We start from the raw sequence: 17,318 nt of genomic DNA, 5'->3' as shown, positions 1-17,318 counted from the left end.
TATAATACCAAATCAAAAGTGTCAGGACGTAATAATAAGACGAAAAACCAATATGTTCAAGGGATGGCTGTAAACGGTCAGTCACATGGTCACTGAGCCAACTGTACAGCGACATATAGGCCTGTGTAGCAACTAAACGAATAAACAGACTGATCGAACAGGGGCGCCCAATCGATCGTGATGGACCAGTAGATCGCAAAGGTAGTACGGGTCGATCGCGAATGAATGAAGCTCCGAAAAGCCAAGTTGAAGCCACGCCACCTGACTGATGAACAGGACAGCCAGTCTGAGATTTCTTCTTGTACGGGCCCAGTAGGCGATTTGAGGGGGGGGGAATGCCGTCCCCCTTGTTGGCAAAATTACCTAAAAACATCCCCCTTGTTAACCCGCCATCAGTCTCCATCCCCTAGTAACAGATAGTGTGTTACAAATCAAAAGCGGTCGTGATCAGCTCCGACGCACGGTGGAGTCAAGCCGCGCAAGGCTGCTTTGCGATCCAGCTGCCCGGTTTATTTTTTTGACGAAAGCTGCAACAAGCTGCACAGAGCAGATCGCGCCGGCAGGAAGTCAGAGACACAAGAAAGGCATGGAGCATCCGGTCAATTTTCAAAATAAATCACCATGTACAGACTCATGATTGGATAAAAACGAAAAAAATGGCCAGATCAACAAAAGTTTGCTATTCATGTCCTAAAACCAAAATGTTACTTTTTGTTAGCATTTCTAAGTGTGTCCTTTCAGAACATGGTGGCTTATGTTATGTTGCCAATTGTCATGTTTATGCTTGTTTATAGTTTAATCATCAGTGGGGTGGCTGTTACATTTCCTGACACCAGCTGTTTTATCCCCCATTGAAACACACTCTGGTGGCCAAACTATGCCATGCCGCCAATTTTCAATTACCCCAAGCATGTTTTTCTGCATCACACTTTTTAAATATAAGGTTGTAAAACCTTATAAATCAGCTGATAAATCAATAAAGGCAAATACTGATAAGTCGGTCGGGCTCTGCTATTTTGCGCAATGTTTAATGTGTGTCCAAGGGGTCATGTGGGTCATGTTACTTAAAATAACCCTGCTTGAAGTGTATTGTGAGAAACATGAGAAAACCCTGCCTGAATAAACTCAGTCCACTGCATACAATTTAAAGGTGTATTTACTGATTACTCAACATATGTATAAATAAATAGATGTTCAGTATTTTTTATGTAGGTAGATCATTTTGACCAGGTCATTTTAAAAGTAGCCCACAAGCTAAAAAAGAGTGGGCACCCCTGGACCAGAACTAAATTTTTTTTAACGATCTGCATCATAAAGAAACCTACAAAAGTGTGCTAAATCCTCCAGTGTGCTCCACCGGACGGAGTTTGGGGCCGGAGTGTCAATCCTGCCTCCATTCCAAAAACCACAGTCAAACTCAACCCCAGTTATTTTGCAGGGCCTGTATATAGTAGAAGATATTACGGTAATGCAGTTCCAGAACAACATTCAAAATATAAGCACAGACTTATGAAGGTTATTTGCAATTTCACACAAATCAGTCAGTCAGTCAGTCAGTCAGTCTGTTAAATGATGATGAATTAATTGAATGATTAGTTAATTAATTATTTGAGCATTTAAGGAATGAATGAATTGATTATTAATTCATTTTACCTTCCTAATTGTGATCACATTGAAGCCTTATAAAATGGAGGCCATGACATTTCATCAGTGTGAAAAATTAGTCCAACATAAATATAAACAATCTCTGGAGCGTCTGATGAGGAATTTCAAAATAAAAGCCCACTTATTAGTCAAATATTTCAAGGAAACTACCTTTTTCCACAAACACATTTTAGATCAGACTAATAGCACTCCACCCCAGAGTTTCGCTCATGTAATAACATTCTAATGTGGAATTTCAAAATTAAATCAGCATTTCCCTTCAAATTCAGATTTACATTAAAAGGAATCTATCTGTTTCCACAGAGTAATTTCAGTTCAGATTGATAGTACTCCACCCCAGAGAGTATTAAGAGAGAAAAATTTGAAATATTTGACATTTTAAAGGGCTTTAACATTGAAATTCCACATCAGGACTTCCTGTTATTACATGAGTGACTCTCTGAGTACTATCATTCTGTACTGAAATTAGTCTCTGGAAACAGGGAGTTTAATTTAAATATTCATCTGAATTTATATGTGAGTAGTGACAATATCTGACATTTAAGAGGGCTTTTATTTAGAAATTTACTTGTATTATTTGAGTTACTCTCTGGGGTAGAGTACCACAGACCAGGTAGATAAAGGCTGTGGATGACAAGTTGATCCTGCTCAGGTGTGCCACTCTGCTGCTGCTACAGCCACTGCTGCCACGCCCACAGACACAGAGAAGGAGCAGGTGAGGTGGAACACCGAAAATGGAAACACAACCAGGCTGCCACAGCAGCATCATGACACAGAAAACAGAAACATAACTAAACTTTGTTGCATGGGTGGGAAGTCTGCTCTGAGGTCGAGGTCCTTTAGGCCCTTTGCGAGGTCCTCCTTTGGGAATGCCTTCATTAAATTGATGCTATTGGAAGCAAACTTGTGCAACTTCAGATTGGATGCAGCCAGTGTCTCTTATGCATTCTTGAGGAGAGCAACAGCCTCTTCATCTGATGCAAATAAAATAAGGCCATCATCGACGTAGAAATGTCATTCCACAAAAAGTCTTGTATTGCAGTTGTCATCCTCTTGATCTTGCAATGCCTTCTTTAGCCTGTAGATTACCACAGCAGGTGGTGTCTGTTTCCTAAGACATGTACTTTCATGCAGTACTCCACTATGGGCTCATCCATGACATTGTTTCAGTGCAAAAGGAAGTGTAAGAAGTTCCTGTGATCCTCCTGTACTAAGAAACAGTGGAGCATCAGCTTGACATCAGCTGTGACTGCCACTTGCTCCGCACAGACCGCATGATGACGCCTAGCGGACTATTGTTGAGGTTTGGACCAGTAAGAAGGATGTTGTTTAAGGACACTCAGTGATCCTCTGTGCTGGAGTCAAAGACCACCCTTATTTGGTCTGGCTTGTGAGGGTGATGACTCCGAAGAAGGGGAGATACCAGCATTCCTCTTGTTCCTTTAATGGTGATGCTGGCATGTTATATTTGAGTCAAAAGTCACACAAGCGGTAACACATATGCATGCACGCAGGCCAAAGAGATCTGTGCACGTAAATTATTTCATCCCTTTTCAGTTTTCTGCTGAAACGTGTCGCTGGACAGAGGTCAATGCCTCTTGGGGTGGTGCCGCATGCTGCCCCTGCTCTGTCCCTGAGCTTCATAAACAACTCATTCAACATAAAAAAGCTTAATTTCTGGGTGGGTGTATAGTGACAGGAAAACTTTCATAGTGCATGCAAAAGAATTCATTGTGGAATCATTTACATGCACAGATCTGTTATCGCTCGTGTGACTTTTGACTCAAATATAACGCCATAGATTTCCTTCTCCATTATCTGCACGAAGGCTTGTTCTTCTATTGAGAATGCAGGTTCATCTGCATTTGTGCATTGGAATATTGTTTCTCCCATAGTGTTGGCCTCGACTAGCCTGTTTCTTTGGCTAGAAATGGGAGAGTTAATCTTGTGACAACCTCAACAGGTGAAGCTTTCCTTTACTTAAATGCTGTTTTGGCATGGGAATAGATAGCTTGGCCGCCTATTGTCCAGGATGTTTGTCTTGAGAACATTTACATGGCCAGGTTTGTGAGCCCCAAGAGAAGAGTTCTTGGAAATGCTGAAGATGTCAAAGAAAGAAGATCTGGCCAGAGACTTATTGCTTTGATCATCTTGTTTTGCATAGGCTTTGATTTTTTTTGTCATGGCAACCTTTTGGATAGACCAGTTGACCAGGCAGATCTTGGCACATGAGTGTCTGCCAATGTCATTTCCACACATCATTGAAGAGGCGCAGCGTCTTCAATGATGTGTGAGGATGGTGGAGGATGGTGGAGGCTTATCCTGGAAAGCCCTGCTTTGTGGAGTGGATAGGGTTTATATGTGGATGGGACACTCTTTGCGAGGGTCCTCAACTCTTCTATCTGCACTCAGCCTTTTTTTTGTTCTGTCATGCTTCCCTAAATATTTGTCTGCTTTGAATGTTGCGCTGCATGGTGGAGTTGGAGACCTGAAACTGGGGTTGTTTCTCATCCTGGCTTCGTTTCTAATGAAGGTTGTGAAGACAGACAATGGAGGAAATGACAGCAAGTGTTCTTGTTTGTACTTCATTCCATGTGTCATCCATTTCTCTAGCAGGCCGAATGGAAGTTTGTCTACTATGGGATGGATAGCACTAGCTGTATCAAGGTATAATTAATCCTGGTATATGCCCTTCACTCTTGGCAGAATCTATCTCTGAAACAAAGTCCCCAAGGTCACGTAGTAGGTGAGGGTCCTTATTTGTAATTCTGAGCTTTCTGGATTATCAAATAGAGCCTTTTCTAAGGCCTCAGGAGAGCCATAACACTCTTGTAGCCTCTCCCACTGCTCAGTCCAATGGAGGGGTTGTTAGTGTGCACTGCTCAGATGCATTTAGTGTGATGTGAGGATTCATCACCTAACCACAAGCTCTTTACTAGCCGTTAGGTGTAAACCTTGAGTGGTGTTCTCGAACAAGGATTTCCATGTGCTGTAGTCACCTTTCTTCTCACTAAACTTTGTAAGTCCTCCAGTGAGCAACTCATGTCTAGCTTGGAATCTGGTGAGGTCAGACATGTTTGAGTTTTCTTGTGAGCGAATCTGAGGTGTGGAGCCTGGTGGTGGTTTACACGTCACGTAGTACTGGGATGGCTGCGAGACACCGTCATGCCCTTTGTTCATGTAAGGCAGTGAGGTGTAGGGTCCTATAGCAGGGTCGGACATGTCATCCTGCTCCTTGAGTTGAAAGAACACACTAACACATCATTAGGTTTTATGTCATAATGCATAGTGGATTCGTCATTTTGGAAAAGTTGGTCTTTCACATACTCGCTGGTGTGTTCCGTGGGGTGTAAAGTCTGAGAGACGCACTCATGCGCTCTTCTGCCCTTACGCTAGCCGTAGCCTCATACTCATTGGCTTCAGTGAGGGCTGCTTCTGCATCACGCTTCTGATGAAGTGCTGCCAGTGTGGCTGCCAGGTGTGTTTCCTCCACTTTGAGCTCTGCTTGTTTAACTCTCATTTCAATTTCCCTGTGTGCATATTCTGCTCTTGCTTGAGCTGTCTCCGCTTTAGCCTGTGTGTTGATTTCCACCATGGTGGCTGAAGACTTACTAGAGCTCTTTGATGATTTTGGTGCATGAGTATGAACCGACATGGCTTCATTTCCTCGTTGCAGGGACATGTCCAGGTTCTGGGGAATGGTGGGTATCCACCTTTGATTTTGTTGCTGTACCTTTTTACTGTTATGCCCTAACTGTTCAGCTATGCAGACAGATGACTCTTTGACAACAGGGCGTATTTACTTCTGTTTATTAAGGTGTATCCCTCAAATGTCAACAGACTAAAACTACAAGAGAAATTATAGCTGCTACGCAGCGATGGGTTGGGTCTTGGCTATTTTTGGCAAATTTAGGCAATTTAGATATTTAGATAGACAAGACAGTTGACAACAATGTACATTTTGGACCACTTGACCAGCCGTTTTTAGACAGACCACCAAGCCGCCAATTTGCCCGTCCTTTTGGTGGCTCGGTCCGCGGTTTTAGACAGAGGGCGGCAAATTGGGGGTCTGCTTTGGTCTGCCGATTTTCCGCCTCGGAGGGTACACTTATTTCTGCCTCGCCTGCTATCTAAAAACTAGGTGTAAATGTGCCGGCCTCTGAGTGAGATGGGCGGAGGTGTCAATGACCTGCACTGTTGTGCGACCCACGGCCAAGGAAAACCAAGAAACAGCTGATCACAGCAGTCTGTCAATCAATTCATCCGCGGACATTAAGATTAACAACTAGACAGCCCCAGAGATCCAGGAGATGCAGCGTCTCCTCAGTCTCTATAGCTGTTGTTGTGTCTGCAATCTAAGGACAGTCGCTAATTTCAAATTAAAAGTCTCCCGCTAAGAACCCAGTTCTAAACTCCAATGGGGTGCAATGTAAAGCTCTTATTTTGAAAACAAATTCTATGTCACTGTTCACAGCCCAACTTCGAGCCTCACGTCACCTCACATGTTTACGCCTACCTCAGAAGCGGCTTTTGGAAAAGGAGGAATATTACGCCTCGGTTTTAGAAAGACAGGCTGGCACATTGCCGCCCTTACCTTGGAGCAAATGTGCCACCTATTCTATCTAAAAAGGGCTACTGTCTCCAGTTGTTCCCATGAGAGCAGAATTCAAATTGTTCTCAAAAATTCAGTTTTTGAGATAAAATTCTGATATTTGCCAAACTTCATCAGCCATGACTCCAAAATATTCTCCTTTTTTTTTTTTAAGGAAGTTTGAAAATGTATTTAACAAGAATTTGATAGTATATGTTTACAGTACTGTTTACAGTCAAACATTTTGATGCACTTCAGGCTTAATTTTTGATAAATCAAAAATCCGAGAAACAAGTTTTGTAGAGTACGGTCTGAAGATGCTGTCTAGCAAGTTTGGTGACAATTGAGCAAAAATTGTGGGAGGAAAAAAGTTTTGAAAAAAACTGAGTGATGGACTTCATACTTTGTAATGACTTTAAGTGGACTAAAGTTTCAGCGGTATTGGGGCTACAGTTTGGTGAACGTTTCAAAACTGTAGCATGTACTGTTGATTTTGTAGGTATTTTTAAAGGTTTTAAAATTTAAACGCTTATTGTGCCCCCCCAGGAGGAATATTGACATGTCCTTGGAATTAAGTAAATGGGGGCAGAGGGGCCTGGGGCCGGACATTTCTGTAAAGTTTGGAGAGTTTTCGCCCTTGGGAAGTATGACTTCCTCAGAAGAAAGAAAGAAGAAAGAAAGAATTCCTAGGAATACAATAGTGTCCTGGCATCTTAGCTGCCCGGACCCTAATTAAAGACATTTTACATTTCTGTGTGAATATAACTTAAACAGCTCAAAATATACGCAACATAATGTTTACAAAATATATCCAGCCTATACAAACATTAAGCAGCTTTAAACATAATAAACACTGTGAACTTGTTTGACTAACTCACATAAGCAGAAATTTCTCTGGAGAGCCTCGCTTTGTCTGGAGAGCCTTGAGTGAAATCAATCCAATTTCACACAGAAACAAGATTTCAGTCACAAGGTAGGAGCTGTAATATTTTTTTTGCAGGTGAAATATAGCCTTTTATGAGCTGCATTGGCCCTTTAAAGGTATTTCAATAGTTAAGTGTGAGTGGGCTATAATATGACAAATAAAACCACCAGGAATGAAATCAAGTTAATTTGATGCAGAAACAATCTTTCAGACACAAGGTGCTGTAATCACTTTTTGGCAGTCAATGGACAGTTGTAAGGATAATTGCAATGGAGATCAATTATTTATTTTATACATAACCCATCCGTAAATCATGTTAGTTTTATGCCTTGTTTTTAGTCTAGTTTCCAAATATAGGCCTAATGAAGGCTATTAGACATACAAACACATAATAACACTGTAAACAATACTATTGCCTGTGATCATGTAAATGTCATTTCCTGATCACAATAAAAGACAAACCATATCTATAACCATGAACATAAAATTATTGGTATGTGCAGTTATGACTGTTTGATCCAGATAAAAGCAGCTGTGGACTTATATAAACTGGGCGATAGCCTACAGCTTTGACAGGCTACACGGGCTCCCGCAGACGGAAATCAGTTTCTGGTGGATGAACACTTTTTAAATCCACACCAAAAAACACTCTACATGATGTTACACAGATATTAGCAACACATCGCTAATTTCAGCAGTACAGTTACTGAACGTAAATCAACTCCTCTGCCCTGAGTGAGTTGAGTGAGTGAGTGACACAGCGCCACTGTCAGCACAGTACGTGAACGAAAATCACGTCCTCAGCGACAGTTCTCTGTGTGCAGTAGGTTCGCAAATCATGAACACATCACAGCGCGAATATGAATCATGTCCTCACAGTTCTCTGAGTGAGTGGCGGTAGTTCCACTCCCGGCCGGCATGCTCGTGGCTGAGCTCAACTGAACCGAGAGAGGAACGAATCAGTTCATGAAGTGATTCCGTTCACTTCGTTCACTTGAAAGATTCGTTCGAACGACACATTCGCGACCGACACAACACTATTGTGAAACTACCCGAACAACAAGGAGGTGCGCACATGTTTATTTACTGAAATGGTGGATCCATTGAGGGGGGAAATAACAAAAGCAAATGTCCCAATGTTCGAGGAGATGTCATTTGTTTAAAGTGGCGTGATGTTGATCAGTAAATCATGTCCAAAGCTACTGTTGAGGAAGTTTCTGTTTTATCATCCATTTACTGCGGAGAAGGAGAGTTCCAGCTCATCCAACAGTCTAGTAAGTGAGCTAACGTGTGTTACATTTGGTCGTACGTAGGTCTAAAGCTATAATAAACTGATCATGTCTACACTGAACCTGAAGCCTTTAATAAAAAGACAAGCGAAACACATCACAAACACATCTGCGCCAATATCCGTATCAGCTGTACTGACCGAGTATGTGATCATACACAATAACCGTACACAGGCTACATGCTGTACATACTAGGGATGTCCCAGTCAGGTTTTTTTGCCCCCAAGTCTGAGTCCAAGTCATTTGATTTTGAGTATCTGTCGATGCCGAGTCCTGATACTTCTATAATACATTAAAGAAATAAAGAAGAGCCAAGAAACGCATCCAGAATGACCCATATTTTTTTAATTTTATTTATTTATTTATTTATATCATTTAACACTTCTGTGAGGTAGCTTGAACAATCAAGTTATAACAAATAAAATAAATTATTCACATTGGGCTTTAGTGCAACAGTATATTAAATAAAAATGTCTACTATAAAAACAAACAGCAGATCAACTTAAATACCTGGCATTCATGTAAACAAATAAGCAAATAAAAGTGCCATAGTGTTATAAAGTAAGTCAAATAATGTGCTTCTCAGAACTGCACTCCTAATTATTACTCTCCTCTTCTGGCTTCACAGAAGGAAATGTACGTTTTTGTTGATGAAACCCAACATCTGTATCTTGTCAGGTTTGAGCATGTTCCTGTTCTCATCAAGAATGTTTGCGACAGCACTAAAAAGTCTCTCACTGTCCACAGAGCTGCAGGGGACACAGAGATACTGGGTTGCAACAGCAGCCATGGAGGGGAACTGATTAGCATGTTTTTTCCAGCACTGAAGTGGATGGCTTCTCTTAGGGATGGTTTGCTCTGAGAGGTAGGTCTGCACCTGTACTTCTGCTGATGTGGTACTCACGGACCGGACTGCCTCTCTTGTAAGATTTCCTCAAAGGCGCTGTCCAGGCTGCTGCATGCTTCATGCTGTGGTGCCTTGCTCACTGGCTCTGCTGCAGCCCCTGCTTTCTCTGGCACTGCACTGGCAGCACTCATCCCCTCTATCTTCGCCACCTCCTGGATGAGATGTTCCTTTGCAAGCGTCAGGTTGGCTGACTTTGTGAAGAAGCTAAAAATTGATAAATGCAACACAACTCAAAACAACATCATAAGATAAGAGACACCACATAGCACAGTTCTTCAGTTAGGCAACTGCCTTACACATGTACTCAATTAATAAATAATTAAAAATCTAAACACACGTCATATACATCAGCGTAGATGAGAGCCAATTAGGGCAAAGTTCTGACATCGTTTCATTACAATCACCATAAATGTTAGAGCATTTGCGCACTGGAAAAAAATGTGCGACTGATTTGACCAAGCAAACGCGAACCATGGATGGCTTGACCGCAGTACAGAACTGGACGTGGTGGTGATTTCCCTGCTGTTTCTGACCACAGTCTATGCTACCAACACAGCCTTAACACTCTCCTCTAATTGCTCCTCTTGCTCCAGCATCGAATATGCACACCGCCCCCCAACGTATTAGATGTGCAGCATCGGTCAGACTGGGGGTTGAAGAAGAGAGGCTGCTGACGTCACTCTCCTGTGCCGCTTGGCATTGCGAATTCAAATTGAATTTTGGAACATTTTTTGCGGGGGGCGGACATGAAAATGAAAAAGCAATTTTGTCCTAGTTTTCTTTTTAGTTGTGTGACAAAATGAGTAGTCTTGAAGAGGAAAATGAAAAAAAGCATTTCTGTTAATCCATTTTAATTTGAATTATGGAACAGATTTGCTTCCATATTGCGCAAGCCACCCACCTTCATGATGTCAGGACTTTGCCCTAATTGGCTCTCAGCTATGCTGACGTATATGACGTGTTTCGATGAATTTCCATTTCCATAAGTGCCTGTGCCTCTTTTCTACTCAAATATCACATACTTTCAGATAAGCAGCAGCCGTATAGCCGCACCTATGGGATAGTCAACATGAATAAACCTATAAAATCCTTCATGTAACGCAACAACCCTGAAAGATCAGAATCAGAATCTTTTTATTGTCATTGCACAGTGTACAGGAAATTTTAGCAGCAACCGGTTATTCACACAACATAGAGTATGAAGAACAAGCAAAAAGTACAAGGCATTAGTGCAATGTAAGTATATAAAAAAAGTAAAAATAAATAGATAATTTGTACAGTGTTACAATTATGTGATGATGATGGTGACTTCAATAAATTGCTCAGCTCTGTCTACTTGTGGTGATGATAGAGAAGTGGTCAACTGCTGTGTTTTGCATGCAAACAAGACAGGTTCAGCTGAAGTGTTATCTGTACTATCCACTCTCATTGGCCCTTTCTGTTCCCATCACCTACAGAGTGTCCAACTTCATAGCAGTAATTGTATCCTTGCCCCTGCAGTCGCCAGCAGATCTCGCTGTTGCAGGAGGTCAGCTGGAGTTCGACTTGAACGTGCCTACTGTATAGAAAGACAGCTGGGAGCGAAAACAAAACACACATGTGGACCTGGAAAAAGAAGGTAAGCTAGGGTAAGGTAATTTGAGTGAGCTGAACATTTAGAGGGCAAATGTTCATGTTGGTACTGATTCCCTCTGCAAAAATGTGTATTGTAACGTTAGCGTGTTAGCTAACGTTAGCAATGCTACTGTTAGTTAATGTTAGCCATGCTAAGGTGGGTTGATGCTAACTTAGCAACCCACCTTATGACTATGAACTTGTTAGAATTAGCAGCATTAGCTATAGTAGTCTGGTTATGGGGGGAAATAAACCCGCTGGGAATCCAGCGACCTCGGACGAAATATGTAACAAAGATTATTTGAGATGGTGTGTAGAGGGCTCAGCTTTAAAGCTAATGTTATAACTACAAATTAGCCCCTTAAAATGAGCAGAGGACGCCAGCTAACTCTGCCTACAGCTAACACGGTTTGAAGCTGTAGTTAATATTTTTTTAAACCACACCACCTAAGGTAACATTGGTACCAAACAGGCCACCCTAGGATATGAGCAAGGGGGTAAAATAATGCTCTAAAATTAGGTTATATTTTGCTGTGGGGTGGCTGATGTCATTGACTGCGGCGGATGAGGGTCAGGGTGGCCAGTTTGGGGCGAAAGAGGTTAGAACCCGCAGATTGCCGCTTGCAGCTATATTTTTTAATTAATATCGAAACATGTCATCTTCATTTTTGCATTTTAACGCATGCAGATTATGTAAAGCAAGTGATTTGACTGAATGTAGTTATTTTATATAGGTTTATTCATTTTAACCCAAAACCAAGATGACCAAATAGTTTTTGTGTTTAAGCTCAACCAAATTGTGACAGTACATTAACAACAGTACAAAAATCATTATATGTCATACTATGTAACATGTTTGTCAGCATGCTTTATTTAGAAAATTGAATTGGAAATTTCATATTAGGTATTATTGGCAAATGTAAAGCCATGGTAAGTATTAAAACTAGAAGAGCCAGAATGGGCTCTTTGCATGTAAACTTCCGCATTCATGTAACACGGCTCACTCGCTTCTGGTTGCCTATTCTTATGTGTTTGAATATGAAGGTGAGTCTCCTATACTTGCCTCTTTGTGGATGGGATAGCAATAAGCTATGGTGCTAGCTAGGCTGGTTACAACTTGCAAAAGTAAACATTGAGCCTACTCGCGGACAATGACTCACCACTCCAGCTGCAGGCTTGTTATGGGGAAGCCCTGCAAGTCGATTACCGAGTGCGGTAGAGTTCCGCAGCTCAGTGAATATCATTACTGCGGGACTCTACTGCACTCATTAATCGACTCGCAGGGCTTCCCCACAACAAGGAGGCTTCTTGGGTGGTGAGTTTTGTTTATCTTTCCTTACAAAGCCGGCAACGATATCAAATGTTTGATGCCTCGAAATATGTGCTGGGACCCTGTTTCTAATGTTGCTGAAGTTTGGTGCTGTTCTGACCATTATTTGTGGCTTTTTGATGGTGATTTATACTTGGATCCATTTACTGCAGTGTATTGTTGTTGTGCGGTTGTTTCTGAGGATGCTAAAACTACGTAAGCTAGCGGTCCGCAAACTTTATCTCTCAAGGGAGGGTCGTACTCATTGTCAAATTATGTTAGAACATTGATTAAACTTACACCGGACTATCCCTTTAAGGTGTTTAGTACTTAAATTTGAGTCACACTTTACTTGTGTAGCCTACTTAACATGTTATTGTAATAAATTACTGCGCACACAATTAAGAAGGAAGAAGGGTACAGAAAGTAATAATCTTTATTGACACCAATTCATAAATACAACGCATAGCCACACACACAGGGATGGGACACAGCATGAGTCAGAGTAGACAGCCTACACTCCTCTGTACCTCTCATTGGCTGAAAACAGGTGTCGGGGCACTACCAACATTAAACACACCACACCAGAATTTGCCGCCGGCCAGCTTCAGTCAGAGTCAGCTATGGGGCGACCGCCGGTCCAGCGCAGTGAGGCGTCCACCAAGCTGGAGAGCGGATAGAAGCGCTCCTACGTTTCCCCGCTCACACTATCTCAGCCCTACCTAGCACCGGAACCTCTCCCTAAACCCGCAGCCTATCTTCGCCCCCAGCAGCCCTAAACGGCATGTGAACGGCCACCACCCCCCCCGATCCCGAGTGCAAAGACAACTGCTCAGCTGGGCTTTCACCCCGTAATGCTCACCAAGCTCCACTCCCCAGAGATGCCAGCAGCCGCCAGCTCTCTTCCTTTCAATACTCCCGTTCCTCTAAAACACTCCGCTCACAGGTGCAGTCACTCACCTCAATTATCTCGACACAATCACTCACTCAATCTTCCTGACCCACCGGGTCATTCACTACATTATGTTTACCTGCCCTTTTTCCAAAATGGCATACTGCCTTTGGTAGTGCTACTGTCTACAAAATAGAGCCTTGGGGGGTGTCATGACAAAATAGCTTGTTAGACAAAAGGTTGACTTGTAGCCTATTTCACGAGTTGGCTAACAAGACTACAGAAACTTAAGCTGAAAAGCATAGGTGTTTCACTGATCAATCATCGCACACTGTTGTTGGTCACATTATGAGCCTTTGCTTGAAGCATTTGTTTATCATAGGACATATGTCCTACTAATTGGATCTAAGTGTTCAGGAAAATTTAGTTTGATTATGACTCGATAATAAGCACACACTCACACCACCCAGGTTCCATAGTGCATAGCAGGGGTCACCAACCTTTTTGAAACTGACAGCTACTTCATGGGTACTGAGTCATACGAAGGGCTACCAGTTTGATACACTCTTCTGAAATAACAAATTTGCTCAGTTTGCCTTTAGTTATTTATGATTATTAATGATTAATAGGGATGTAACGATGCATTGTGATGCGATTACGAATCGGTAAAAATGCGTGACGATTCGCACCGGTTGACGGAAAAAATTAATCGCGAATCAAGTCACGTGACTTACGTCACTACTTAGGTAAGGGGCACAGAATGAGGGAAGACATGGCGACGGTAGACAACAACTTTGAAATTGAGGATGCACCGAGCGGTTTTAAATCACCTGTGTGGCGGCATTTTGGATTCCCCATATACACAAATACAACTGGTGGGAAACGGACAGACAAAACCAAAACAGCATGTAAATATTGCAAGAGACTGCTAACATATACCGGCAACACGAGCAACATGCAGCAGCATACTAGCCGCCACCACAGTGAGAAATAAAGTAACATTACGCCAACTCCTGAGTGAAAATTGCCGAAGGGGCAAACCACCCTGACGAGAGGCTTTGCATCTCCTCTCCCCCTTAACAACGCAAGGGCGCAAGAAATTACCAGGGCAATTGGTTATTTTATTGGAAAAGATTTGAGGCCATTTTCCGTCGTTGAAAATGAGGGCTTTTGGCTGTTGATGAACACGCTGGAGCCAAGATACCGCATCCCGTCACGACAGCACTTCAGCCAGGTGGTCGTGCCAAAACTCTACCAGGAGGTAAGAGCTCATGTGGTTGAGCTTCTCCGGAGGGCTGATACTGTGTCTATCACAACCGACGGGTGGACATCTAGAGCCACGCAAAGTTATCACTATAACTGCTCATGTGATCAATGCCGAGTGGGAATTGGCTGGCTTTGTGCTTCAGACGCGACCTCTTTTGGAGTCACATACTGGGGCTAACATAGCTGAAGTGCTAAAGGAGGCGGTGGCGGAATGGCGGCTGGAAAGGCAACAACAAGGTATCGCTGTAGTCACCGACAACGCGAGAAACATGGATGTGGCAGTGAGGGAAGCCGGGCTGGCACCGCACATCAAGTGTTTTGCCCACACTTTAAATTTAGCCACCCAGGCCGGTTTGAGTGTACCGCGCATGGCGCGCTTGCTGGGTCGCATCCGGCGGATTGTGAACTTCTTCCACAGGAGCCCGACAGCTACTGCTGTGTTGGCTGCGAAGCAGAAACTACTGCTTGGTCCGGACATCAGTGAGCACAAGCTCATTGCGGACGTTACCACACGCTGGAATAGCAGCCTGGACATGTTGGAACGATATCTCGACCTGCAACCGGCTGTGGCTGCTGCTCTGCTTAGCCCAGAAGTCTGTGATAACGCCCGTGAAATCCACACACTGGACAACTTGGATATCCGTGATGCCGAGGACATCATGAAACTTCTCAAACCTTTGAAGACAGTCAACACCGTGCTAAGTGATGTACAAAACCCAACAGTGTCCCTAATTGTGCCCTTAAAGCACACGATTGAGCAGAACATGTTACCTGTGGAGGAGGACTCCACCACAGTGAGCATGATGAAGAAAGCTATCTTCAACAATTTATCAGACAGATACACTGGGCCTGGGGACAACCATCTGCTGGACTGCACTGCGTTAGACCCCAGATTCCGCTCTCTACCTCATCTTACCAAAGATCAGCGCCAAGATGTGTTCCAGAGGGTGAAGGAGAGAGCTGTGCAGATGCACAATCAGGTACTTATTTTACTTTCAGTTACTAATAGTAGTACTAGTGTTGCTTTTGCGTTAAGACCAGGTCCTTGTTGTTGTCTCGTTTTTCCTGTGTTTTTTCCTTGTCTCTTTCCCCTTTCTGCTTCTTTTCCTTTTTCTATTGGTTGGTCTGTTTTAGTGATTTTGTATTGGAGGGGAGGATTTTATAAATGTGCATATGAGTAATATAATATAAATATTACTAAGTTCTTGTCTTGCCGTTACAGACCAGTTCCCCTGTGGAGGAAACTGATGAGTGTGTAACAGACACTGGTGCCTCTACACATGCAGCAGAGCTGCCTGCTGACCAGGCAGACATGATGGATGCTGACCTTCAACAACCACCTCTCAAGAAGACTGCATTGGAAGATCTCCTAGAAGGGACTTTCACAGAAAGTGTAGCGGCAGCACAGACCAATCACATGTGTAGGATTGAGGCAGAAATTGTCAGGTACAGAAGTGAAATGTCTATTTCCCTCACAAGCTGCCCACTCAAATGGTGGAAGGAGAACAGTAAGTCTTACCCACTGCTTTCACCTCTAGCAAAGGCTTACCTCACCACACCAGCCACCTCTGTCCCTAGTGAAAGGGTCTTTTCGACCGCAGGGGATGTTGTAACCTCACAGAGATCTCAGCTTCGGCCTGAGAATGTTGACATGTTGATTTTCCTCAAGAGAAACCTGAAAGTTTCAAGCTACACAAGCCAGTCTTAGTTTATTTGAAGAGATTTTATGTATTGATATTATTTTGATGTGGGATTTGTTTTTAAAAATCCAGTTTTTCTTTGTTATTTAAGTTAATAACTACTTCAGTTGCACTTTTTTATAAGACACAAAAATAATGTGTAATAGTTCTGTAAAGAAAGGACCTCTTATTTTGGTCAAGATTTTATATTCTTTTGTTTTTGGAGATACTGAATTACACCTTTACTTGTGAGATTGTTTACTTGTGAGAAGAAAGAATATATTTTTCATATATTTTGTTGTTTAAGGTGACCATTTAAGTTTTTAAATAAGAGGACACAAACTGTTTTACAGAGTTTCTGTAAAGAAAGCACCTCTAAGATTTTTTTTTTCCTAAGAATAAAAGATCATTTCATTTGGTCATAATTTGTCTGTAGCTCATTTTGATTAAAAAAAACAAGAAAAAAAAAAAAACGTGAGAGAATTGTATCGTGAACAAAAAATCGTGAACCGTATCGAATGGTGAGTTGAGTGTATCGTTACATCCCTAATGATTAATGATACTCATGTATGTGAAGACACTGATCACATTAATGATTTCTCACAATAACTATCAACAACGACTTAACAAGATGGGAAACAGATGATATCAATATTCAATTTTCATTTTTAGAACAGGCCTGAGGGCTACTCTTGTGGTCCTTTGGGGCTCCCTGTTGCCCGCGGACACCATGTTGGTGACCCCTGGTGCATAGTATGCCATTTTGCAAATGGCAGCTGTAATTATACATAAGGTTAGGAGCTAGGAGTTGGGCTTTGTTAATGTGAACAGTTAGAAAGAAGATGTATTCAAATGCCACCGGTAAAGTTATTGTAGTAGTACTATCCAAGTAAAGTGATACCCAAATTCTGTGTAACATCATGGCCACGTTCAATTTGGCCTGTGTCATATTGTTGATGTTTATGGAGGGTACTCCATGTCATGGCAGCAGTTTAAAAGGTAAATACAACAATACTTTTTTTTCACTATCAGCAGATAGTTCTTAAAGCCTCAATGCCTGTCATCATGGTGATGTCCAGGTGCTCATGTGTAGCTGGTAATGATATGTTCAACCACGCAGTGGCCCTGCTGTTTCAAACAGCCCACTATTCGCAACTAAGTGTTCCAGTGGTTCCCCCTGT

General features: G+C 42.4%; 1 protein-coding gene across 1 annotated transcript; it reads left to right on the top strand.

The window, feature by feature from the left end:
• The first annotated feature begins 13,365 nt into the window (after positions 1–13,365).
• On the top strand, positions 13,366–16,514 carry LOC119017557 (E3 SUMO-protein ligase ZBED1-like). Its single transcript, XM_037094289.1, has 2 exons — positions 13,366–15,438; positions 15,681–16,514. The coding sequence occupies exons 1-2, from the start codon at positions 14,464–14,466 to the stop codon at positions 16,164–16,166; spliced, it is 1,461 nt and encodes a 486-aa protein (XP_036950184.1). The 5' UTR covers positions 13,366–14,463; the 3' UTR covers positions 16,167–16,514.
• Positions 16,515–17,318: the final 804 nt, after the last annotated feature.

This window comes from Acanthopagrus latus, chromosome 4, assembly GCF_904848185.1.
Source record: "Acanthopagrus latus isolate v.2019 chromosome 4, fAcaLat1.1, whole genome shotgun sequence".
Lineage (NCBI taxonomy): Eukaryota > Metazoa > Chordata > Actinopteri > Spariformes > Sparidae > Acanthopagrus > Acanthopagrus latus.
The sequence above is the reverse complement of the archived record's forward strand: the minus strand, read 5'-3'. Positions and strand labels throughout refer to the sequence as shown.